This window comes from Diadema antillarum, unplaced genomic scaffold (assembly GCF_040938485.1).
Source record: "Diadema antillarum isolate AM-2024a unplaced genomic scaffold, OU_Dant_1.0 seq00000583_RagTag, whole genome shotgun sequence".
NCBI lineage: Eukaryota > Metazoa > Echinodermata > Echinoidea > Diadematoida > Diadematidae > Diadema > Diadema antillarum.
This window is the reverse complement of record NW_027271517.1, coordinates 234,507-261,211: the sequence shown is the minus strand read 5'-3', so window position 1 is coordinate 261,211 and position 26,705 is coordinate 234,507. Positions and strand designations below refer to the sequence as shown.

At 38.6% G+C, this 26,705-nt stretch overlaps 1 protein-coding gene across 1 annotated transcript in view; it reads right to left on the bottom strand.

Moving 5' to 3' along the window:
- Positions 1-1,449: 1,449 nt before the first annotated feature.
- Positions 1,450-26,705, bottom strand: part of LOC139735522 (NADPH--cytochrome P450 reductase-like) — a 41,693-nt gene continuing 16,437 nt past the window's right edge. The window contains exons 3-15 of the mRNA XM_071646283.1: positions 21,626-21,686; positions 20,909-21,037; positions 17,410-17,559; positions 16,275-16,399; positions 10,991-11,080; positions 10,266-10,364; positions 9,108-9,224; positions 8,267-8,385; positions 7,458-7,639; positions 5,376-5,525; positions 4,651-4,921; positions 3,148-3,373; positions 1,450-2,509 (exon numbers count right to left, since the gene is read on the bottom strand). Coding sequence (XP_071502384.1) covers positions 2,365-2,509; positions 3,148-3,373; positions 4,651-4,921; positions 5,376-5,525; positions 7,458-7,639; positions 8,267-8,385; positions 9,108-9,224; positions 10,266-10,364; positions 10,991-11,080; positions 16,275-16,399; positions 17,410-17,559; positions 20,909-21,037; positions 21,626-21,686 — 1,864 coding nt within the window. The 3' untranslated portion in view covers positions 1,450-2,364. The remainder of the gene's footprint in view (positions 2,510-3,147; positions 3,374-4,650; positions 4,922-5,375; positions 5,526-7,457; positions 7,640-8,266; positions 8,386-9,107; positions 9,225-10,265; positions 10,365-10,990; positions 11,081-16,274; positions 16,400-17,409; positions 17,560-20,908; positions 21,038-21,625; positions 21,687-26,705) is intronic.

The window sequence follows — 26,705 nt, the reverse complement described above, 5'->3', positions numbered from 1 at the left end:
AAGAAAATACCATGTTCTACTCAGGCCTGTCGTATTACATCCCACACAGCAAGAGCTGCAACGACCAAAGATCCAAAGATGTAGCCTGTTGTCAAGTAATTGTTCCCTAAATAACAAAAATCCAAAAACCTCTACCTCAAGATCAAAAGGGAAAAGAGTAAAAGTGGGACTCCTTTATCACATCCTGTCTAATTGGCACTTATTTAAAGATGTTGAGTAGACTTGAAAGGGCTGTTAACACGGGATAAATGCTATTTTCATCTTCTTCTTTTTTTTTCTGAAACAGCGGCCTAGATAATTTTATACTAATAAAATGCAATTCCTCCTTTCCTACTCACAGCTTAATACAAACTGATCCTCTACTTCCATAACCATTTCTTTTTCCCCACAAAAATCCCATCTCTGTCTCATGAACAGGACGTCCTGCTTTACTTTGAACTTTTGACAAGCATGTTCAATTTCCATTTCTTGATCATTTTAATATTTGTCACTGAAACTTCACCCCAATCAGGCAACCCTTCATCTTTTCTTGCAAAATTTTGATGGGTATCCTTATAGTTCAAGACATCCACAGACCATAATCATTACTTATTTACTGACATATTGGCAATATCATTTCTTCAACCTCAGGGGAGCCACTTCAACGATTTTACTTGCTTGAGGCTAAGACAAATAAGTCCGGGGAACTTTTCTCGTTGGCTGATTTGAAGTATACCCTCGAGAAGATTGCATAGATGATGACCAGCGTGGGACAGAACATATGGAGTGATCCACCAAAGAAGTTCAAAGTTCTGAGGAGGGAAAGTACATTTTGTACCTATCTTGTATAACCTCCCTCAAATAGCATTCACAGCCCTGACGTCATACATTCTGTGTGTCACAATCATTATCATCACCATCTATTCGACTACATGAGTTTGTCAAAGTATGCCGGGAATAAGGCATACTTTCAACTGGAATTTTCAATTTTCAACTGGTCCCCATGTTCGGAGCATCGCCACCACGCCCACAGCTAATCACAACACAGCTTTTGGGTCTCTGCCGCTCATGCAAGCTTTGTGGGTTTCTTCCCTCTTAGAATCACACTTCCAAATGAATCAGAAATTGTCAGATGCTCAGATTACAGCATATTTAAATGTAAAAAACATAAACATTTATTTTATTAATTGTTTTACTACGCTGTATTAACATCATTCCATCTTCCATCCACTTGTTCCTGAGAAACATCAAAAAAATATTCTGCCGAATGGGAACAACCCAAAATGTTCTCCCATCGGGAACATCCACAAATATTCTGTTTATGGGAGAACATCTCACAATGTTCTAACCATGGGGAAATATCTCATAATGTTCCATCCATCATACGGGAGAACATATCAAAATATTCTAACCATGGAAGAACACCAGAAATGCATGATTACCCAGTGTTTTGTCTAACCAAAAAAAAAAAAAAAAAAAGATATTTGATTTCAAATTTCCATTCAATTACCTTACTTTTCAAGCAATTCAAACATGAAATAACCAACATTTGCTACAGCTGTCATCTCCTTTTCCCACTCCATTCTGAGTAAATTCCACTGAATTTGAAAGTGAAAAAAAAAATGTAATGAACTCTCTGTCCGCTCAGGTCACTATATCACAAGATTCACTTGTAATTTCCACACTACCCAGAGTCAAGAGAAACCAAAGCAAGTAATACTACGTCGAAAACTTCAACAAAGTTGCGCACAACTGTTGAATACTTGATCACATTTAAAAGGTAGAGGAATAGATATGCCCTAAACGAACAACTATCTTTACACAAGAAAACATGCACAGACATTAATCTTGAGGTAACTACAACAGCGACAAAACACTCGATGCAGATATCTTTTTTTTTTCAAAAACCTGGTACAAAGAGACACAAAATTTAAAAAAAACAAAATTTGCATATCATGATATCACATACATTCTAAATTTTTCATCACACAACTTCCTTTTCCTGTAATTAAATGAAATTCAGGTATAATTACATGTACTATTTATAAATCCTCAATATCAAAATTGTAAGATCAATTCATATTTACCACCAGTTTACTTGCTACTGGAGAGGGCATAAACTCATGTTCATCAATGTACAGCTAACCGACTCCATTTTTTTTCTCTCCAATTTAGTATCAATCCTTCAAAGCAGTTTTGCAATTTGAGATACCCATAAAAAAAAAAGAGAGAAATAGAGAGAGAGAAAAGAGCCAGAAGATTTGTTGCAGACCAATCAATCTGCCATTATCAGCATCACGCATTTACAACACACATGATTCCCTAGGTCACTGATAGTCCCTAAATACTGGTGTTTGGGATGCTCCGCCCACACAAGGGGCAGGACTAGCTCCACACATCACAGGAGTACCGCCCCTTCGACTGCATCCTCTTGATGTAGTCCTCCGCCTCTGTCTGCGTCTTCCCGCCCTCCTCACAGATGATCTCGCGGATAGTTCGCTGGACATCCGGAGCCATGAAGCGAGCATCACTGAAAACGTACCAAAGCGTGCAAAAGTCTTGTTAGCAACAATATCAGGAGTCGTTATCAGCTTGCATTTTATTGCACATAGTTTCAAAAAGAAAGGAGTGACTAAGAATCATAAGGTGAGAATTCGTCTATGCAGCACGGATGTATCTAAGTTTTGGCAGCAGATACTCATGATTATAATCATCCTGGAGATTTCATTATCTCAAAGGGATTAACACTCGCTTGTGTAGTTCCTTGAATACATGCTTCATAATATGATTGCCAAAGGGTAGAACTATTCGTTTAAAGTGTGGCAGACAGTTTGGTGACGTGCTCCATGTCACTCATGTTCGAATTGAGCAGCAACTGAACCATTTTGTGTCCCAGGGAGAGTCTTGCTGCCACCTAAAATAATCAGCTTTTAAATCATTAAATCTTTAAATTGGCAACTCTCGAGACCTGAAAAAGAGAGCAGAGAGAGGTCATTTTGACACATATCTGAACCAGTGAAACTCCAAAGCGATGGCACTCACCCCCTGAACAGTTTGAGTTCAAGGGGGAGTCTTGTTTCCAGAATAATCAGGTTTTAAATCATCAAATTGGCAACTCTGAAGACCTGAAAAAGAGACACAAAGAAAATCCAAAGTGAATGCACTCACCCACACACGTAGATGTGGCTCCCCTTCTCCAGCATCTCCCAGAGTTTCTTTTGGCAGCCTTTCATGATGTGCTGGACGTAAACCTTCTTCTCCGTCTTTCGCGAGAAGGCCACGTGGAGCTCGGTCAGCGTCCCGTTGTTCTTGAAGTCTGCCAATTCCTCCTCGTAGATGTAGTCGTCATCGCTACGGCAACCGAAGAAGAGGATGGTGTCACCAACTTTTTTTGCTGGATTTTAAGAAAAGGGCGGAGATTTGAATACGGGATGAAGATTAATTATGACAGTAATTTTGACATGGCACATCATGACATGGACTGAGGTATTAGTGGTCATTACAACATGCACTACAAAACTGTAATCCATCAATCAGATTACCGGGCGAATCATCATCATCCCTCTCATCAACTTTGATGGGGCATCATCACTCCATTAGTATCATTATAATCATAATCATTGTCAACATCACCACCATGAAGTCTAAAATAATTTATCTCTTTCATCATCATATTCCTGTTGCCACCTTACAGGGATGGTACAGTTTTGGTTGAGATGGGGCTTCAGGTTTCCAACTTTTTAATGATGATTCTTTGAGATAATAAGAAACATAGAGAGAAATATGAAAAAATATATATATAATTCTAAGAGGATTTCAAAGTTTATTCGATAAAAATTGGTTTTAAAATGGCTGAGATATCCAAAACGAAAGAGATCCTAATAAAAGGTAGGGCCTACATTTTATAAGGGTCACTTTGTTTTACTTTGTTTTTGGATATCTCAGCCATCTCACAACCAATTTTCATCAAATGAACTTTGAATTCCTCTTGGAATTGTATGCTTTTAAACATTTCATAAAGTGGTTTTTATGTATCTCTCAAAAAGTTCTCACCTTAACCAATACTGTACTATCCATTTAACATCAGTGTAATCATATTCATCAAAATTTCAAACCAAATCTTCATCAACATCACCAACACCACCATCTTCACATATTCACCACCACTCTCATCACCTCTGATTGGGCAGCATCATTTTATCGGTATCATTACAGTCATCATAACTGTCTGCATCACCACCAGTAAGTCTACATTGATTTCTCTCTTTCATCATCATATTCCTGTTGCAACCTTAACATTAGTATTATCCCATTTAAAAAAAAACAACAAAAACTTATCAAATCTCCATCACCATCATGAACACGACCATCATCTTATATTCTGTGATTCCATGACCACATTTCATTCTTATCATCACCTACTATCACTGTAATCAATACCGTAATCAGCACCATCGTTAATGTCACCAACATCACAATCATTACCAACACTACCAACCCCCACTACCATCATTCTCAAACAACCCAAAGTGCTCATTTCATTTCAATGCTACAAAGACCCCCAGAGGATACTCCACACAAACACTTATACCATCAGACACAAAGAGCAATAAAGAGAAAAAGGAGATGCAGACAGATGAAGGGAGGGACTGAGGGGGAGACAAAACTCACTCTCGTCCTTTCGGAAGAAATCCCGCTCCTGGATGAAGCCTCTGAAGGGGGCAAGACCGGTCCCCGGTCCCACCATGATGACGGGCGTGGTAGTCTTGAAGGGCAGGCGGAACTGGGACTTGCGCACGTAGATGGGCACACGGGGGCTGTTGTCCGGCCCGTCGGGGATCTTGTCCTTCAGCCAGTTGGTGGCCACACCCTTGCCTATCCTGCCGGTGGACGTGGTGTAGCGGATCAGCACAGCCGTGATGGAGATCCTATCAGGAGATACCTTTGGACGGACAGACACCAAACAAATGCTTGTACAGCTCAACAGGAAGCAATACATGTAACTAAAGAACAGAATTCTTGGGATGGCAGGGCTCACAGCCGAATCATAATGTTGAGTTTGAAACAGAAGTGCATACTTGGAAAAAACACCAACCGCTCGAACAGCTTCCATTGGGATTAAATTGAGCACATCAGTTCATGGATATCACTGCACAGCACGCAACTATTAACATTGTTTTCTTCTTGGATATGGGAGTTCTTGAACCTTTTTCAGGATTCATAAACAATGCGACATGAATGCTATGTTTGGTTTGCAGAAAGCAATTACTTGTATAGACATACTCCTCAGTAAATGGAAGGTTTAGTAATTGACTGTTTACGTTCAGTGGTTTCACAGAGTTTAGTTTCACAAATATGTGTTGACACAAAGAGGTCAGCGACATGTCGCAACCAACCTTTGGCGAGGAGGAGATGGAGTAGTATCTGGCCTGGAGGCGGGGCAGCAGCTCACAGAGGTGGTCAAGAGGAGGCTTGACCGATGGTAGGTCCTCCAAGATGGCCACGATGTTCCGATGGCACTTGATCACCCAGTCACTGTACTCTTTCTGGAACGGGTAAAACAGAATAGTACAATACAACATCAGAAAATCAATACAGGGGAACCCTGGTTGTACTGAGAACCTAAAAACCAGGACAATCACCTTGTTTTGTATTGTAAGCGCAGAATACGGCAAAAGTGGAAAGTTTTGCTGTGCTAAAAATCTTGCACATTGTAACGTAACTAGAAAATGGCGCGAAAATAAAAGTATGTGAATATTTTTGCTTATTGTATGTACCACTATGTAATGTCTTGATTCTGTGAAATTAAAAACGCAAAAATTCAGACTGCTCACCAGCACGTGAAAAATTACTCATGCAAAAAAGAAAAAAAAAATATCCACTTTTATAGTAAAGTATTATATTGGTTATACAGTGCATTGAGAGTTCTGTTAGATCTGAAATGTGCTATATAAAGATGTATTGTTATAATCACTATATTCATCATTGCCATAATTATTTTTATTGATATTATTGTCATTGTCATTGCTATAGTGTATCAGGTTTTTCACTATGTCAGGGAAAAGAAACAAAGAAACAGAGTTGGAATTTACAATATGAACTTGGTGCAAGAGGGTTTTGTCCGAGACTATCTTTCTACAATGACGCTCCGCTGCACAGTCATTCATGACTACACTCATACATGTAGGACTATTCAGTGAGTAGAGAAAATATATGAAAGCATGTGTAAAACTGTTAACATCCTTGGTGTAACAGCAAAAATTTCTCATATCATGCTTTACTTTTCCTTTTGCTGTTTGCTTTCATTGTTTGGAGTCCTTGGTCTCTCTGGTTTGTTTTGGCTTCGTTCCCCCCCCCCCCCCCCCCCCGCCCCCAATCTCTAATGATGATGTCATTCCATGATGATGTCATTGCGTGACCCTCAACAGCTCGTTTGCTCATTTCCCTCATGAGAGAAAAGCACATACTCGGGATAGGGAAAAGTAAATTTACACAAAAACAGACAAAGAGAGAGAGAGAGAAAAAAAGAGCATGACAGAATAATACTAGCAGAAAGAGACAGAAGGGGAAAATGTATTGACAGACAGACAAACATACACACAAAGATACAATGGCAACAAGACACTGAGAGATACTCATCAATGCTTAAGAGGGACAAAAACTAATAGCCACAGAAAATACCTTGCAGAGACAGGCAGACATACAGAATGATAGAAAGACATACAGAATGTTAGAAAGACAGAAAGACATACAGAATGTTAGAAAGACAGAAAGACATACAGAATGTTAGAAAGACAGAAAGACAGACAGAGAAGGACATGGTCACAAGGAAAATTGCTTTTCATCCTCCTACTGGAAGATGTATTGTGCTATAAACCACATACAATGTTCATCAACACCAATACATATCACCACTTTTTTTTTCCAGGAAAAACAGAGAAAATGACAATGACAGAGGGTTACTGAACACGAGTAACAAAAACACACAGAAACAGGCAATAACAGTAACAGAGACTGAGACAGGAAGGAAGGAATTAACAAACAAACAAACAGTAGCCAGCCAGACAAGGATATCTACAGACATACAGACATGATTAACAGGAATATACTCTGATAGATGGTCCAAAGGCTAACAAAACCAGACAGGAACACATACATACATACAAACACACACATGCACACACACACACAGGGACAGACAGAAACATAGACACAGAAAGAGAGAATAGTGGGGACAAACAAACAAACAGAGACAGACAGACAGACAGACTGACAGACAGCCAGACAAGGATACACACAGACATAAATTGAACAAAATTAGCAGGAACATACTCTGACAGTCAAAAGGCCAAAAACAGACAGGAACACATAATGTACATACGCACAGAAACACACACAAAGAGACAGAAACAGACAGAGGAAAAAATGGGGACAGACAAATATACAAACAAACAAACAGAGACAGATGTAAACACTACCTTTCCCTCTGGTGTGGCTGAACTCATGAGGAGCAGCTTCTCCTTGTCCTTGGGGTCTGAGGCGTACTCCGAGAGCTCCTTCAGCACATTGGTGCGGGGGCAGGAGGTGATGTCCAGGTAGTGGGAGAAGGCGGTGCGGTAGGAGGTGGGGCATGGGAACGGGTGCTTTTTACTTGCCTCCTCTGTTGGCATGGCAACAATAATAATAATAATAATAAAAACAACTATTTCTTATTGAGCGCTTTTACAGGACCTGATCAAAGCACTGTACATACATCAACATACAACATTAACAAAGTATAGGAACAGCATAATTACAATACAATTGAAACAGTTCAGTCCTGAGTTTCCTTCTAAACATTTCTTCTGAATCACATGAATCATATTTTGATGAGCACTACAACATTGATCGGTCACAAAATGTAAAAACTTGTTCTTGAAGTAACATACTTAGTCTCACATCTTATTCATCACTTTAAAATATTCTTTCCATGCTACTGCCCCCCCCCCCCCCCACAACCCAGGACAGGAAAAAACTTTATTTGAGGTCAACACCTGCCACTATGGATACAGCTCTGCCCCTCTTCCATGCAAGTACGAATTTATTTAAAAATCATCATTTCCAAGGTCACTATCGTGTTTTCAGATTGATCCTCTATCCCCAAAAGGTGATGTATTGGATTACACTTTACATGAATGACAAACAGACGTAAGTGGCATTTCTGCCACTTCTCTGAAACCATAACCTAACACACATGGCTGTCCAAAACATAACCACAGGACCAACGCACCACTTTATTACATCTTACCGTCAATGTTTGTGAGAGTGAAGACCACATCCAGATCCGAGTCCAGCAGTTTGCCAATGGAGTTGACGAGCTCCAGGTCATTGATGGGGTACACAGCAACGTGGTCGCCAGATTCGTATCTAAGGAGGGGGCACGGACACATGATCATCAGATAAGAATCTTTTGACACAAACTATTCCTGCAAAATCATTAATGCTCAATATCCTGTTGCAAAACAAATAATCAAATTACTTTATCCAAAATGCTCTTCGCAAAATTCAGCGACAACCTAGCATTGCATCTCAATTGTTTTTTTCCCCTTTTTTCATCTCTGACCTCATAAATCATGAGTGTTGGGACTTACTGCCTGTGTGGTCATACATACCCACGAATGTGCAACACATTTTACTACACTACCTCAAGACGTGCTCAAGTTCGTGTGACACTAAAAACTGTCACTCCACTGAGAGATGAACGTAAACCTCTCACAGTAACTGCCACAGACATCACCACCACCACCAGCCACTTCCAGACTTCCAAACTTTTTGACTGAAATGTAGTGATTATTTGACTCAATGGCAGGAAGGAAAGAGCAGATCCCATAGGAGTATGTAGTAGAATTATCAAGAATAAAAATAGGAAACTCTTAATGGACACAAAAGCTCAAAATTCAGATTCTTTCATCCAAATTTAGAAGGGCTGGGAGGTTTGCATATCACCAAGTGGTGACAATGACGAGGTCATACAGTAAGGTCAATGACATGAAAGGAAGGAAGCCCATCACTTCCTTTCTCTAGAGAAAATTAGAAAATTACTTTCTGAAGTGCAGTGACCCTGGCTGGAGGAAAGGAAGCGGACTTACCGTATCCTCGATCCGGATATGTCGAACTCTATGTGCATGCACGACCTGTCTCCTCCCTTATGGAGTTCCCGGTTCATGCGGATCGGCGCCAGGTACGGGTTCTTGGCATCGTACGGACTGATTGAAGTCGGATGAGAAGTATCCAGTTACCAACATGGACAAAAGATGATGTACATAACATATTGACTGCCTTAACACTAAGACTTTCGATGATTACACTCAGTTCCTGAGGATTTCCCGATTACAGCTTAACTGCTCAAAAACTTCCATAGTATGTTTTGATTGATTGCCCTAAACATTACGACCGTTGATTGCTACATTTGTTTCTGAGGGTTTTCCCCAAATTTAAGCTAAATTGCTCTTGACTTCCTTTGCATCTCAATTTGGTCTCAAGATATCATAAAATGAAACTAAACTGTTTGATGACTTCCTCTGCGCCTAAACTTGAGCTTGAGATTTCATAAAACTTTGGTCATATTACAATATGATTCATTAACACACAAAAAGTAAGCATTTCTGGCTACTCTTTCTCAGTAGCTTTTACTTCAGTTTTGTATCAAATCATGTACAATCATCATATTTTAGGAGCTTAACAGTAAAAGGATCAAAATATATTACATTTGTCTGTCCACATCATCCACACTCTTTATACTCTAGCACCAAAAGTAACACCAGTAACATGATACAATCTTCTTCAATATCTGAGATACAGTCCACAGTTTAATAAATGTTCGTGCATGTTAGAAATTAACTGTGATAACTTTTGTTGAATTTCTGTTGCTTCCAGGCACATATTTCACTTTCATTGTATGCATTTCTAAGGACTGAAAACCCATCTTATTCATCATTATTAGCACAACATTTTGTTAGAAATGTTATATAGAACGGCAAACTCTTTTAGAGTCACATACAATGTATGATTTTAACCACACTCATTAGAGGAACAACGTAAAAGATACAATACATAACAACCCTGCACACTAGCACTAGTCCGACAGTCAAGGACAAGTGAAAATCACCGTTGGACCAGTAGCTTTTCCAGGAATGAACCAGTGAAAGATATAAAAACTGGGTACCTACTGGTCAAACAGATAGATCGGACCAGTAGAAAAAATGGGTTAGTGGTGCAGCAATGAATATACAGAAGAGTAGACTCACGGTTTCTGGTTGAGGAAGGATCCCTGCCTTGCCACCTCTCCTTTGAAGACCTTCTCTGGGACCTCCTCCGTGTGCTCCGTCACAGAGTACTGCCGTATACTGCAAGAAACGACATGTGTATCATCTTCACAACTTTGCTGCCGATTTGAGTTTGTGACACGGTCACGGTTTTGATAGCAGCATTTAATCTTCTGCCTGCCACACTAAGTACCTGTCCATGGCCACGTATGTGAAACCTGTACCTAGGATACTACCATATCATCTCTGGGGGTGACAAGACCATGTTCCTTAAAAATCACAAATTGTCAGGAGCCACATACGACCAAACGGTAACAATCTCGGACACACATGATTTTTTTCTTCTTTCTTTTTTTAATCTTTACAAGACATTGAGGCATTGATCTAGCATTTTCTTGTAGATACAGTGTTGTGAAGTCAAATCTTATCTAGAAGTTTGTAGCCTTGTCTAAATTGCAAAACAGGATTTTGATATCTAGGCCTTTAAATCTCCATCATCAGCTACGCACTCTCTAGTACTGTAAAAGTGGATATTTTCGCGTAAGTAATTTTTCACACTCGGCCAGGTAAAATGAATTTCGCATGTTTTCAATTCTGCCGAATCTAGACAACAACAACTGGAAAAAAATATTTGCGCGCTTTTATTTTGTGCTAGTTTCCGGTTGCGCAAAATACGCAAAAATTTCAACACCGCGACGCCAACTTACCTTGATTCATCGCCTGTAGCCTCCCAGCCATAATATTCGCAGACAGCTGGCCAGAATTTGTCCTTCCATGTCACAAAGTCTTCTTCAATACTGAAACGCAAAAAGTGAAATCATATGCACATGAAGAAAGAAGGTCCAAACCCGAGGAAGTCAGACAATCAGAACATTAATGCCGTCAGAAGTGTTTTATCAGTGAGGTACAAAATGAAATAAGCAAACACACTGACAAAATGAAATCCTAAACACACTGACAAAATGAAATCATAGACTGTAGTCTGTCAATCAACATTCAGGCCTATGGTTTGAAATACCGCATTTTATGAATCCTTGACTCTGACTGGCTGAAGCTGGGGGCATTTAAAATTTACCAACTGTCTTGAATTGCTTTTGTAAATGGCACAAAACTAAAACTGCCCCATAGTACTAAAACCACCCCATAGTATTAAAACTGCCCCATAGTACTAAAACCACAACATAGTATTAAAACTGCCCCATAGTACTATACAGCGATTCTTTTTGGTTCGCAGCAGTACATATGCACATGTAGGTCCTACTGCAAATGCTTGGCTGACTTAGTGCGGACCTTGAACTCGTGACTCCAATAAGTCTACACCCTTTTCTACTATGCATCTATTTCATCAAGTCTTGCCCCAGGCATTTTATGAGCACATAATCAAGCACATATACATTTATGTACAAACACACACACATACACAATACAAGAGCACACTCAGATCACACTCAGACATACAAACATGCAGTGCACATACACATTACCACACACACACAACTATACCCAGTCACTGAAATACACACTTACACACAATGTGTATACAAACACTCACTCACACAAGACCTTTTTATTTTCTGGTTTGTTTTTGTTTGTTCGTTTGTTTGTTTTGTTTGTTTTGCTTTGTTTTGTTTTGTTTTGTTTTGTTTTGTTTTTTTGTTTTGTTTTTTTTTTTTTTGTTTTTTTTTTTTTTTTTTTTTTTTTTTTTTGGGGGGGGGGGGGGGGGTGTGGGCATATCTACATTGTACATGTACATTCTCTGAAAAAAAAAAAAGTAGCTACAAGATGCGGAGCCAGTATTCCAGAGGTGATGGAATGAAACACCCATAGCCAAAGTGCACAATACAGCATACGTACTGTAGAATACATGACATGTTCCCCATTGATCTCCCATTCTCCTACACCACTGGCTTAAAAGTAAATATTTCAGAGTTCAAAAGAGCTATTTGCCAATGAAATGGGACACTTTGATCATCGCAATTTAGAAATCAAATGTTTAAACTTCAAAGGGACATTGACGTGTTTGCATTCATACATGGGCATTTAACCCAATGAGGTCGGGCTGATTTTGCTACAATACGCATTTCCCATAGACACTTGCTCGAGTATACTCGGGACTCGTCCTCAACAGGTTGAGAAGCCTCTTTTTCCACTGTAACAAAGTACATATTATATGTCGAACAAGAAGAAGAAAAGAAGAAGAGGAAATAGCATGAAATGAGATACAGTACTCAAACGACAGAAATGTGCTTTCAACGACCTGATTGATTGGTTAAACTGGGATGAAAGTCAGATCCTAACCCTCTATACAAAAGTATGGTAAGTGTGGATTGCTATGAATACACAGTGTCATGACATATATTCTGCAGTGCTTTTATTCACGCAACTTTTGTGAGTCAAATGATATTAACAAAATTAACGTGCTTGCAAAAATTTGCAATCCATAACTTCGATGTGTTGTCTATATCCTTTCCAAAGTGGGAAATTTTTCTCTTAAAAGGTGCTAACACTTCTTTCTCATTCAGTAAATGTGGTTCCAGATCGTAAATTCAGCCAAGCTTTCAAAATTGACATATAAACTGTCCAAATTTGCAAAATGTTACATTCATGAAATATGTGGCATTTACAGTTTTAGAGTCATCCCTTCCCTTCCCAAAACAAAAGGCAAGAGATCGGGCAAGGTGTTAAGAAAGAGGGGGGTGGAGTGTATGTATCCGTCTGTGTGTATGTAGGCCTATGTATATATCGGTATGTATGTGTATTTGACAGTGTGTATGCAGGAGAATATGTGTGTGTGAGTGTGTGTGTGTGTGTGTGTGTGTACACAGTAAACATAAAAGTACGCTGTAATTTATGACTAACATGCCCTTGCGACATCACTGAGCCAATAAAGTGGGACCTAATCTTTTTTTCAAATCAAGTAAAGTAAAGAGAAGATAAGAGTCGGGAAATTTGTGTAAGGCTATAGCAAATAGCAGAGTGTATTGAACCAAGGAGTCCTTCCAGTATATGGAACACCTATTAAAAGTCTGTAGTATTCTGCAATACAGATTTCTCAAAACAGTGCCTGATTATGGAATGCCATTTGCATTCTGATAACAAGAAAATACTTCTTTAAATTTATGTAATTCTTTCGTCGAGATGTTTTCATTGCAACTGATTGACAAATTGCCCTACACCAACGTAAATAAGCACTGAAACTACAAGACACTAAAACACTGATCAATTCAGTGCTTAGTAACGCCGATGTAGAGCAACTTGTCAATCAGTTGCAAAGAAAATACTTCTTATTGCTTCCAGTTCGTATGCAGGGTTATCAACATACTAGATAAAGAAATCAAAGTAATGTGTTAAGACCATTCAAGTGTAAGTCCTTTCCCGTAAAGCATGTGGAAAGAAAATTATAACCCAAATATTCTCTGGTAGTCTTGAAAGGTTTACTGTAATTACCAACAATGGCTGATCATACATTTGACATGCAGTTTTCACAATCTTTCTGAGAAAAAGTGTCTTGCCATGCAAAGACTAAGCTCCTATTCCCATTTCACACACCTCTTTTTAAGTGGTACATAGTTCAAGAAGTATGTACACAAAAATCATGTGAAGCATGAAGCCCAATCGCTTATCATGACATCCACATGCAACATATGCACATGTGACCTAAAAAATTTGATCTCGAGACGGGCCCATTGTGGCGATTTTAACATGAGGTGATTCATTCAGTGATATACAAGTGATAGAATCAAAGTTTAAAATGATATTGAGTGTTTAGATGCTTGACTGAACACGAAGTCTAGTCATAACCTGGTAAGTCCATATAAGGCTTGAAAAGGTACCAGTGACACCCAAGTTGCTTCTAAATCAATTTGAAACGATGACGATTTTGAGAGGTTAATGCTAAAAGCTGGGTTAATGTTGCTTTGTTAATTTCAAATAAGTATTCTCCTTCATGAACTCTTTCATCCCATGGGAATTCACTAAGGCCCTGAAATGGACGATTCTAACAGACTCTCCAGGATCTGCTAATAATGAAACACTGAAAATCAGAACTATGGTAAATTCTGCAGATGTGACATCATCACCATCCTCTCCTTATACCCCCATCCCAATCCTGGACCACATACTCAAGAGATTAAAACAAAAACAATGATATTTTCTTCAATGGCCTACCTTTTTTCCCCACCATATTTGTGCCAAGGGTAAAATAACGACACATAAATTGCAGGTCATCATCTCCCCCATCCCCCCCTCCCCACCTGAAAAAAAAAAAGGTTCATGACATTTAATCCACAGGTGAAACATAAACCTAAGATCAATATTGTTGATTATCTCATGGATCCCACTACATGTATTAATCAAGTTTACTAATGGAGACTATACTGTTTCTGAAAACAACCAAAGAAAACAAAGATTTGTGATCTACCGTTCATAGATTGAAAACAAAAACTCAAAAAGGGGGTATCACCCGATAAATCTGTATGCTTATACCAAAACTAAGTTCACTTATACGGCAATCACTTTTTGTTTTGTTAGTTTTGGTAAATAACTTCTTGACTGTGGCTGATGTTGCTTCCCTGATGTCTTCAAAGCATTACAGAATTAGAAATGGAGACAACTAGAACAGAAATCTAAAATAAAATTGTAGTGAGCATACTTGGCCCAGAAAAAAAAAGTAAACATATGTCGATGTTTACATAATATTGATGCACTCTACATCAAACACACTCTCACACACACACACACACACACACACACACACACACACACACGTACACGCACACACACACACACACACACACACACACACACATACACACACACACACACACACACACGTACTCGTATGTGTGCACTCAACAACAGTGGGTTAAATCTGTTACGGACGGTACAAGCAGGATAATATTAGATTGGCGTCATGGAGTAGGCTCAAAGAACAGGACATGATGCCCAAGTCATATGGATTACAGATTGTGGAATGATGAACATTTCATACCTGTAATATCCACCAAAATAAACTACACTTTTTTAAAGGACAAGTCCACCTTCATATACATGTGGATTGAGTGAATGCAGCAATGTTATTGGAACACATCAGTGAAACTTTGGGGAAAATTGGACAATCCGTTCAAAAGTTATGAATTTTTAAAGTATCTGAACAGTCACTGCTGGATGAGAAGACTACTAGAGTGTATGATGTCACATGCGTACAACGATACAAGGAAAATTTAAAGAGAATTTAATAAAATTTTACTTTTTGAAAAAAGTGCACATTTCCTCGACTCGTCATTGACGTATGTTAAGGATAATATTATTCCCCTTGCCTTCTGAAAGAGGGAAGTCAAGTGTTCTTTTATTATGCGAGAAAAGTGAAAATATCTTGAATTGTCCTTATATTTTCTTTATATCGTTGTACTCATGTGACATCACAAGCTGTAGTAGTCTCCTCATCCAGCAGTGACTAAGCAGAAACTTCAAAAATTCATAACTTTTAAACGGATTGTCTGATTTTCCTCAAACTCTTGCTGATGTGTTCTATTCATATTGCTGCATTCACTCAATCCACATGTCTACGAAGGTGAACTTGTCCTTTAAGTACAAAATTGCGTACCTTGTGTATATCCTACGGTTTTTTACTGTGCTTTTTTAACAGACTGTAGGATGGGCATTCAAAGAAATGCATATGTAACACTTAAAGACAAGCAATGAGCCACAGAAAAATCTTAACCAAGATAATCGTAGCTGCAAAACCAGAACAGCTAATGACCAACAAGCTTTCTCCAAAACTGCAAATACTCATCAGGCACTGTTCAAAAATAATAGTATCATGTTTATCACAATCTACCAAACAAGTTTCCTGTAGAATTATGACAACGCATTCATATTCTCAGGAGAGATGCTTAAAGGTATCCACAATCAAAGTAATTAGAATGTGCCTCTTCTTTCTTTAAAATCAAATGCAAATAGATGGCTTGGCTGCGATAAAAGTAGACTTACTTTTGGTCATCGTCCCCAAGTCCCAGCTCGTATATCCTCTCAGCTCCCAGTTCTTCCAACCGCTGGTCGAGGTATTTGCCCATGGCGTTGTAGTGTTCGTAAGTCTTGTTACCCAAACCAAAGACCTGTTGCAAAACACGGAAATGAATGACTGCAGTATTCCATGTTTATGGGACTTTCATGTGAGTATGTGTAGAAATGTAGAATCGTGCATGTATTTACGTACTTACAGTATGAACGTATGTTTGTAAATATAATTACACAAGTATGTATGTTTGTATGCATGGGTAGCGAATTACGTAGGTATGTATGCATGAATGTACATACATGAAATATGTATGTATGGCAGTTTGTACACATAGAGAGCTACAAGGACAGATAGGAAGATACATTCACACTTTCGTTATATTTATTGAATAATGCCTAGAAATAATATACGTGCAAGAATATTTGTAAGATCTATCTATATCAATATTGAAGGACATTTCTGCAATACACTATGCTTACCCGGAAAGAGAACCCAGGAAACCATACCAATGTACACATTGTTCAAACAAATATATTTAATTCAAATTCATGACGTTGATGTAGGGCAATTTGTCAATCAGTTGCAAATATATTTCATTTGCACACAAAAAAATGACACCTCATCACATTTTTTTTCCACATGAACAATAAAAAACATCCAAAAAAAAAACCCCACAAGCAATGAAATACTCTGAATTACAACAGGATGAACAACCCCCTCATTTGACAGAAATTGTCAATACTTGTCACTTTAAAACTCTGAGGCAGCTTGCTCTCTTCATAATCAGTTTTCCTATCAGCACTGTCAGCTCTCAATTTTCCATGAACGGACCGAGCGGCTGTCGTGATCTGATTTGTGGGGCATCGCTATAAGACGTGGTTAAAAAAAAAAAAGGAACCAGACAAAAAATGATATGTTATTCATGCAACGCCAGCCTGCATGAATGTGGGGGTGTCTCATGACGGCGATAATGTCACATAATTGAATATTCCATCGATGATGCGTCAGTATCCCGCAAATTCGATGTCAACAGAAGAGGTTAATGTTTGGGATGGAAAGGGGGGGGGGGGAACCTCAGGAAAGTAGAAAACCCCCCGTGCGACTTACGGCATATTTCACTCCCGTGAGGTCTCCGTTGCCTTCCTGCAGCCAGTCGTAGAACTCCTGGGCGTTGTCCGTGGGATCACCCTCGCCGTACGTCGCCATGCAGAAGATGACTAACGAGTTCTCGATGTCCGCCAGCTGAGAGAGGTCCTCCTGGGGTCGGAGGGGGAGGGGGTAGAGAGAGAGAGAGAGAGAGAGAGAGAGAGGGACAGAGAGAGATGGAGGAAAACAAAGACAATGTGAGAGAGAGAACTGGAATTTCTTATCATTCCACGATCTCACATTGTACATTACTGTAAAAGTGGTTTCTTTCGCGTACAGATAATTTCGCGGTTTCCATCGGTGCCGACTTTTTCGCGTGTCTTTAAATTCACGGTCGGCAAAATCTGTGATTTCACAGTTGGCAAAAACTGTTTTATTTTGCACATGAAAACCCAAACTATAATCCAATTATTCTTTTACTTATCAAATAGAAATTAAACTTAAATACAGGCTTACCTGAAATCCCGTCTCTCGAGTACTTTATAACATGCCTGTACCTACATTGCGCGGTATCGCTGTGTGTGTGTTGATTATCAATACACTCAATGCGCGGAATCTTCGTGTGTGCATGTGCGCAATAGCGTTGTAACAAGCGGCAGGTTCAAAACATTTTCGCGTGATGTTAAATTCGTGGTTCAACCTCAAAGCGCAAAAAGCGTGAAAATAAAACCACTGCGAAAGAAACCACTTTTACAGTAGGTTAAAAAACCTCATGCTTACATATCACTGCATTTTATCGGCATTAAAAATACAGACAAACTTTTCTATCCTACGTCGGTATGTGACCCTGCATCACATAACCACCAAAATGTTGCCAGACGCAGTTTTTTAATGAAAGGCAAAAGGGGCAGACTCTAAGCTTTAAAGTGAACTTATACAAATGGACTTTCATAACCCATCTAGATAATGGAAGGAATGCATTACAGTGTTCACTGAAAAAAGAGACTTGAAGTAAAGGGTCTATTCACGTAATGCCAAATCTCACCAAACAGAGCTCTGTGCTATGAATGTGACAAAAAAAAGAGAGGATAAAACTCCACAACAACCACTAAGAAGGGATTATCAGATTAAGCTGATGCTTTGCACATTCATTACATCGGCCATTCTATTCATGGCTAAAACCAACTTTCAATGCAATAAGGTCATCCTTTCAAAAGTTATGAGAGATGAAAGTGAAGAGTGTGTAAAGGGTTTTAAGAAATTATAAAAAGGGCCTTCTAAGACATACTTAATGACACTATTACAGAAAAATAAAAGTGTGCTAAAAAAACTACAGGAAGGGTATTAAAAATTCTCCTTTCATTGCAAAATCCAAAACTTCCAAATTATATATGACTTTCTCTTTCATAAGTGATAGAGAACTAAAAAACTGACTACTGTACGAGCTGAAATTTTCGCAGTGGTTTTATTTTCACAAATTTCGCGAATCGCCTTTGAACCGTGAAACTAACAACACCCGAAAATAACAACGCGCGACGGAGTTCAAGTTAAGTTCAGTTAGACCCTCGCAACCGCAAAATTAACAACACGCGAGAATGTCCTCCAGGCAGCAATTTGCGAAAATATCTGTACGCGAAAATTTCAGCTTGTACAGTATGTTGACCCATTTCAACTATTTTGAGTGAACATGTAAAACTGGTCACACCACTATTTGTTGGTTTTGTGATGCACAGTCACATAAAGCATTCATTCTTCACACACAGAAAGAGAACACTTCACTTTTCATGCAAGTTTCCTAGTTGTCAGAAATGATCAGTGTTGAAGAGGTATGCTTAAAGTCTGAATATGTTGGACTTCTATTCCACCAAAAAAATTTGTGGTACCGAGCCTCAGAACCGCAATTCATTTTGCGTAAGCACACACAGGCTCAACTGTGGTACTAAATTTGGCCTTTTTTGGCCAGGCAGGCTCCGGCTGGCCCACTATTGATGTAAACGCACACATGCCCAAATGTGATACCAAATTTATTACCTGATATGTTCTAATGTGGGGTACGTCATGCACAGCATGCTAACCAAAACTACATACACTTCAGCTGTCTTGATACTCGTCCATCGTCGAATGTGTAACTCTCTCATTTTTTTTGTTTTTATTTCCAAATATGCCAATGTCTCACAATTTTACGAATTTAATCAAGGTACAAACTCCTCACAGGAAACCTATCCATGGATGAATTTTAATACATTAATAAACCTGCCTATAGATGTGCTGCAGGCACAATCCCTAGAAAAAGACAACTTGTACTGACAGAGCTCACCGAAAATGAATTTAAAAAAAAAAAGCAATTTGGAATACATCATCTCTTCACACCATCAGCCATTACTGTAGATAACAGTCAGATGGCGGACAGAGAAAGGAAGCCTCTATGTTCAATGCTTCAGGCAATTATCAGCTAACCAGGTACATACTGAAGGTCAGGATGAGCTCCCAATCTGGGGCATGGCACAGATTCCTATCTCCTCTAAAACTTGTTGGTATCATGTCTGTTTGTTTGTTTGTTTGTTTGTTTGTTTTTTATTTCTACCTTCCACTAATTCCGAAAAACAAACACAATAGCAGTTCACCTTCCTCTACCTGGATTTCCCAGGGGCTGTTTACATTCATGCCTCAAAAATCAGGGAGGTTCCTAGGAGCGATGAGGGAGATACTTGCATGTTACATGAATTTCAATTGGCAACATTATTCCTGTAGCAGGGAGGCCTTTATATTCTCTTGTGAGTACTATGAGGAAATATTTCGTATCTCAGAGATCCTCCTGCATAATCAGGGAGACATGGCGGTGTCATACTGTACAACTATTGTCTTTTTAGAGGTCCGATATAATACTTGTATGTATCAGTTGATCAGAGTACATGTTCATATGCATTAGACAATAACCCCAACCTACATCTTCCCGATCCTCATTTATTCTTTGTAGACAATCATCTACCCCCAACCCCAGCCCATCCCCAACCCCCAACATCAATAACCTCTTGGGGGATTGTAGTCGCAGTCGCAAATCAGCTGTAAAGTACCTCAGGAAGATTGGAACTAAGAATAGCTTCAGGACACAAAGAGATAGAAGAGAGATAGAAGAGAGAATTCAGAGGAATGGGGAAGACAGCACAAATATGAGAGTACAACTGAGATGCTAAAACCAGATGAATAGCAAACCGATTTGCAAAAATGGTAGATAGAAAATTGAAAAAAAAAAGGATAGATAAACACCTACAGTAACAAGAAAGCATACAAGAGGAAGGATAGATAATAGATAGAGAAAAAGAGAGGGAGATATATATATATATTAAACAAAGCGCAGAAAGATACAGTGAAAAGGGGAAAGAATGCATTAATATAAACATGGAAAGGCACTTTTAAGATAGAGACAGGTAGAAGCTACACAAGAAGGAAGAAATATAACGGGGGGGGGGGGGGGGGGGGAGAAAGGGGGGGGGGGGAGATTGATAGAAGTTGAACTCACCATTTCATTTTCTTCTGGGTCTGCCACCATCCCTTTCATGCCATACCTCTGAGCATCCTTGGCCAGCCTGGTAGCAAATTCTTCCGCCGTTCCGGTCTGGGAGCCGTAGAAAACCACCACATTTCTACCCTACAATATGGAAGAATCAAAAAAAGGAAAAATGAAATACATACAACTGGTAATCACTGAATACAGAATTCGATGCGGGGATTTCAAAACTACAAATTTTCAAGGAAAGAAGGTAATAAACACTGCTTGATTTGATTTTCAACAAAAAGAATAAAATAGGATGAATGTCAAGCCGCCATCCCTTCCTTTAGATAATCACTCACTACCAACACACACACACACACACACACACACACACACACACACACACACACACACACAAATACACACACATACACACACAAATGCATATTTGAAAGGGTGTTTTTTGTATTCTTGATTCAACATTCATTCAATGTATTCAAATGATCAATATACACACAAAACCCCATGCACCAACATGATACACAAACACTATAACAAAAGTTTGTCTGTAAAGAACCCACATATGTAAGGTTCTGTAAAATTGTTACACAACTACTCACATTGTAAGCACTGGCTATTCAAGCATGGGGGGGGGAGGGGGGAGGCAGAAGCAACGTGGCCTCTGTATTGAAAAAAGCTGATAAGAGGGATAGTAAAATCAAGATGCAAGGGACGTGTACTCACTGAGGATTTCATTTTCTGTACAAATCCTGATCCACTGCTTGAGCTCACTGTCATTGAAGAGCTTTTGATTGAAGGGGGGAAATCGAGAAAAAGAATAGAATTGTTAAACTGAGTAAAACATAAAAACAGGAGTTACAGATGTTGTGTAAATCACACATTCCAATACAGTAACAAACTGTACAAAAATGTACTTTATCCTGTTGCATAACATCTTGCTGTGTCATTTGCAACAAACATGCCATGGTAATAAATTATGTCTGGTTGCTGCTTGATCAATTACTATAATATATTTTCATCCATATACATATCTTCCACACCTTCATTTATCTCTACCTTTCTATTTAATCTGTCCATCTATCTCTAACAATCTGTCTACCTATCTATTCATCCATATTCCTATCTATCTGTCTATCAATCTATCCATCTCCCTATCTATCTACCATCTATCTACTGTAAAAGTGGATATTTTTGCGCGACTAATTTTTCGCGCTCGGCCGGGTAAGAAGAGTTTCGCATGTTTTTAATTCAGCGGGATCAAGACATCAACTACGGGAACATATAGCAAGCAAAAGTATTTGCGTGCTTTAATTTTCGCGCTAGTTTCTGAATGAGCGAAATGCGCAAAAATTTCGACACTGCGAAAATTTCCACTTTTACAGTATCTATTTATCTACCAATCTATCTACTGTAAAAGCTGTTATTTTTGCATGCATGTATATATTTTCATGCATGAGACGTTTTCGCGAGACTGTTTTCGCGATTTGACACCGAGGCTATTGTAAGTGCACTCTTAAATTCCTGATTGTAAATTCAATGCCATCAAGATCAGGTGGAGATATTTTTCGTGTGTTGTCAAATTCGCCGCCCAACAGTGTTTCGCAAAATTAGTGAAAATTAAACCCTTGTAATTTAAGTAAGATCTTTTACAGTACATCTCTTTATCTGTCAATTGAGATGTGATGTCTCCCATCTTTCTTTTCTACCTCATACCTCTCCAAATTTCTGGCTACCAACGTATCTATTCAGCATTCAGTTTTCTCGTCCCATATCAGCCTCATGCATGATCAAAACACTTTTTAAAAACAGATTGTGCTCTTTTAATTTGTATGCCTTAACACAATTAAGCATCTAGACGAGAGACACCCTTTAATCCCAGATATTCATCTACAGTATGTATCTTTTAATATCTATTCATGTATGAAAAAAGATGTGTCTCCAGTTTTCCACTTATCCATCCATTTATCAGAGAACCTCTGTGGCATGCTGAAATCCCACTAGGACTGAAAATGGTTTGTGAAGTTACGATCACAGCAAAGTACAAAATACATGTACACTTCAAAAAGAAGATATCTGAAAATTATACTTACAGTATAGAATACAAGACAAGATGCACAGATGAATTTGAATGATTGCCTGAATAACGCCACATTTCGCATTTGAAGGGGCTGAAGTTATAGTTGCTCACTTATCTCGAACTGAAAACATTTTTTTTTCTACTTTTGTCAACTGACCAATGGGAGAGCTGTATAAAGGCAATGACATCATTCAATTTTGTCTAATTTGCATACAACCTTGTCTGACATGGTAGTGGCTAATATCACTGTGCTGCATGGACCTTGTGAAGCTTCATAAATTTTCATGTCTCACTTATGTTCAATGTGATGAGAGTCCTGCTATTCTGCTTGTTTCACCTAACTGAAGGGTCAACTTGCACATGTCAGTAGCACTATAAGATGATTGTTCTGTGCAATGTCAGATACTGCAATAGACAAAGGTTTTGAAGATGAGGGCATACTTTGCTGTATGTCTTTATCATATACTGTAAAACACAACATTTTGGCGGCATGAAATTTTCGCGAATTGGAGCCGACGGCCTTTTTCGCAGCATGAAATATTCACGAGTAGCCTCTAACATTCAATGCATAGTGTAGACAAGAACTTTCGCATGCATTTTAATTTCGCGAATCTTGCCTTTCGCGAAATTCACAACATCAAAATGCACTCGAACATTCCTTGTTTTACAGTATTCATAAGACAAAACTCACAAAGCGACCCTGCCAAATGAACAGAGCATGTACTAGTATGTACACTGTATATTTCATGGTGTGTGTGTGTATGGGGGGGGGGGGGGAGTTGACAAGTCGACTGATAGTTAACAGCAAAATTAACAACTCGCAATAATTGCCTCCCACAACACAAATGTGCTGTACAAATTGTTTGTTGTCTAAAAAATGAAAAATTACTATTTTCTTCTCTGAGATAATATAGTATCTATACAAATGTATTTCTCATTCTGACATAATGGATCTCAACTGCAAATTTAACCCCTCATGAATTCATCTTACAAAATCTCAATTTGCAAAATTTACACAACATCTGTTATTAACTGCTGTCTATATGGCTTGTACAGTAGTTTGTAGATATTGTGAAGATACTCTCAACTGACTGACCAATGGCATGATGTAAGCAACGTGACTATGTTTGTCTTTTGTCTTAACTATCCTAAACACAGCAAGGGTAAAACGTGCATTTAAATATAGCACATCCACCAGTGAAACGAACTACATGTATTGGTACAGTCTGGACTTTAACCTACTATAAAGCACATTGGTCAATTACTTTGGCATTTTGGATTCGAAATGGAACTTCTCATTCCTTCTTTCATGACCCCCCCAAAAAAGAAAAAAAAATGCTGTTTCTATCAATTTCACATCTTCCACATCTGTTAAATTGTCTGTTTACGATCAACCTTAGGCATAATGGCGAACTGAAATTTAAAACAGCTCCATTCCAAAGCTGCAATCTTGCCTGCTCACTTTGTACAACCTCAACAAATTTGTACACGGGTAATTCCGTGAAGTTGGGGCACAAAGTGTTACATTTTAGCATAACTCAATACTAATTGTGCTATACATATATTGTTTATAGGCTTTAAATTTTAAAATATCACGATGCCACATGGACACGTCACGATGCTACAGGACACTGTTACATATTGTTTAATAACTTCATCAAAATTGAATCTGAATGGCACAAAATTTCCAGGAAAATGTGTGGCCTCAATGCAAGTTTATGTAAAGCCTACAAACAATAAATGTATAGCATAATCAATATTGAGTTATGCTGAAATGTATTTTTAAAATATCACGATGCTACATGGACAGTGCCCCAACTTCATGGAATTACCCACACACTCTCAAGATATTTGTCATTCATTGCTACATTGTACATATACTCTGTATGTGTACTCATGTACTACCATTGTACATGTCACCATCTGATACATGACTGAAACATTACAAGCTCATCTTAGCCACTGCAAAAGGGAAAATATGAGAAGCAATCAATTTCTGAACTTCTGGTTCACTTCAAAATTGCTTCCTTATAAGCTCACCCCCCCCCCCCAAAAAAAAAAAAAACAAACAAACAAACAAACAAACATATTTTAGACTTTAAACAGGACACTGACCGCATGTCTCTCAAAGCATAACATGGTAATATCATACCAACCCAATGTCTTATACTGTACTTCCTTCTCTCAGGCATCTAGCAGTATCACTATCCAGCTTGGTAGTGCATCTATCATGGAGCTACTAACAGCTCCATGCATCTACCATCAACTTGTACAAATATTCATTATCAATGAAAACATGCATTGGGTGGGAACATCAATAGAACACAAATATTATTAGCTTCACATGACAAAAAGATTAAATTTTGATCTGAGCATTTTTATACACAAAATATCACAGAGCTCTACATGTGAACTTACTGATGGTGAACTTCATTTTTTTATTATTATCAAAAATGAACTTTGAAATTGGATGACTGTGCAGGAGTATAATCCCCTCTGAATTATTCAAGGATGATTAAACTACAAAGGGTACTCTGCCATTAATCTTACCGTGTTACCTCAGAATTCCCCATTGCATATTACACTGGATATGTGGAATTACATTACACTCTTTCACAATTAAGTCTTTCTTGAGCCATCCCGTACATGTTCAGTACACAAATAAATAGGCCCACACAGTCAAAAGCTTGCTATTAAGCAGACATGTCATGCTAAGGTCAAGTCAGTGTCATGAGGCATCATGGGGTCAGCTGGTCCCGTGAGACATGAAATCTTTTTGTGGCTTCATTCTCTGTGTACGTAATGAATCACAGCGTGGTATTTCAGCACGGTGACATCTTACACCTATACAACGCACTCCTTGAAGCATACACAGTGTAAATGTACATTTACATTTGTGTAGAGAAGTATTTACAGCAGCTCTCATAGCCCCCCCCCCCTCCCTCAACTCATGTACACTTGTCCATTCTCTATCTCAAACAAGTCTTTTCTACTTTCAATGTATGTACTTTCTATTCTCTACCAGGTCTGTTTCACTTGTGTCATTATTGTACATCATACGTGTACGTGAACATGTTAATGTCTTCTAGTGGGTTTCTAAACTTTATGGCTTTCCTAACGGGTCCTGTAATGACTACCCAATCTTGCATTGGGTAGCTTTTCATTGCCATTTGATTGTATAATCTACACTTCAAGTTCAACTGTTGAGGTTAGGGCATAACCTTCAATGTAGCTGAAAGTTGCTTTACTGACATCCATGTCATAAAAATCATAAAATTGTGAAAATATCCAGTACAGAAATTGATGAGTTACTCTCATCAAGAATGACAGCTACAACTGCAACATTGCACACACCAAGGTCTCATTTTATTACATATAAATAGTAGTTCTTGCTCTAGAGAATGGCAACTTCTTGTAGTAACAGCCGATCAGGAAGCAGGATTCTTTTTACTACCATGACAATTGTCATGACAACAAAAGTTACTATTATACAAACTCTCTTTTTTTTAATGATATGGAGCCAAACAATTTTATCATAAAGTCTGGCTACTACAATTCATCTTAATCATGGCTGGCTCGACGTCAATATGGACTGGTTTAACACCACAGCTCCGTTGCTTGTACCATTTTATATCAGAATTTGACAATTAAATGACTACTGCAGGACTGCACGCTATAAACCCTTTTTTCTACTGGTCCGACCTGTCTGTTGGACCAGTAGGTACC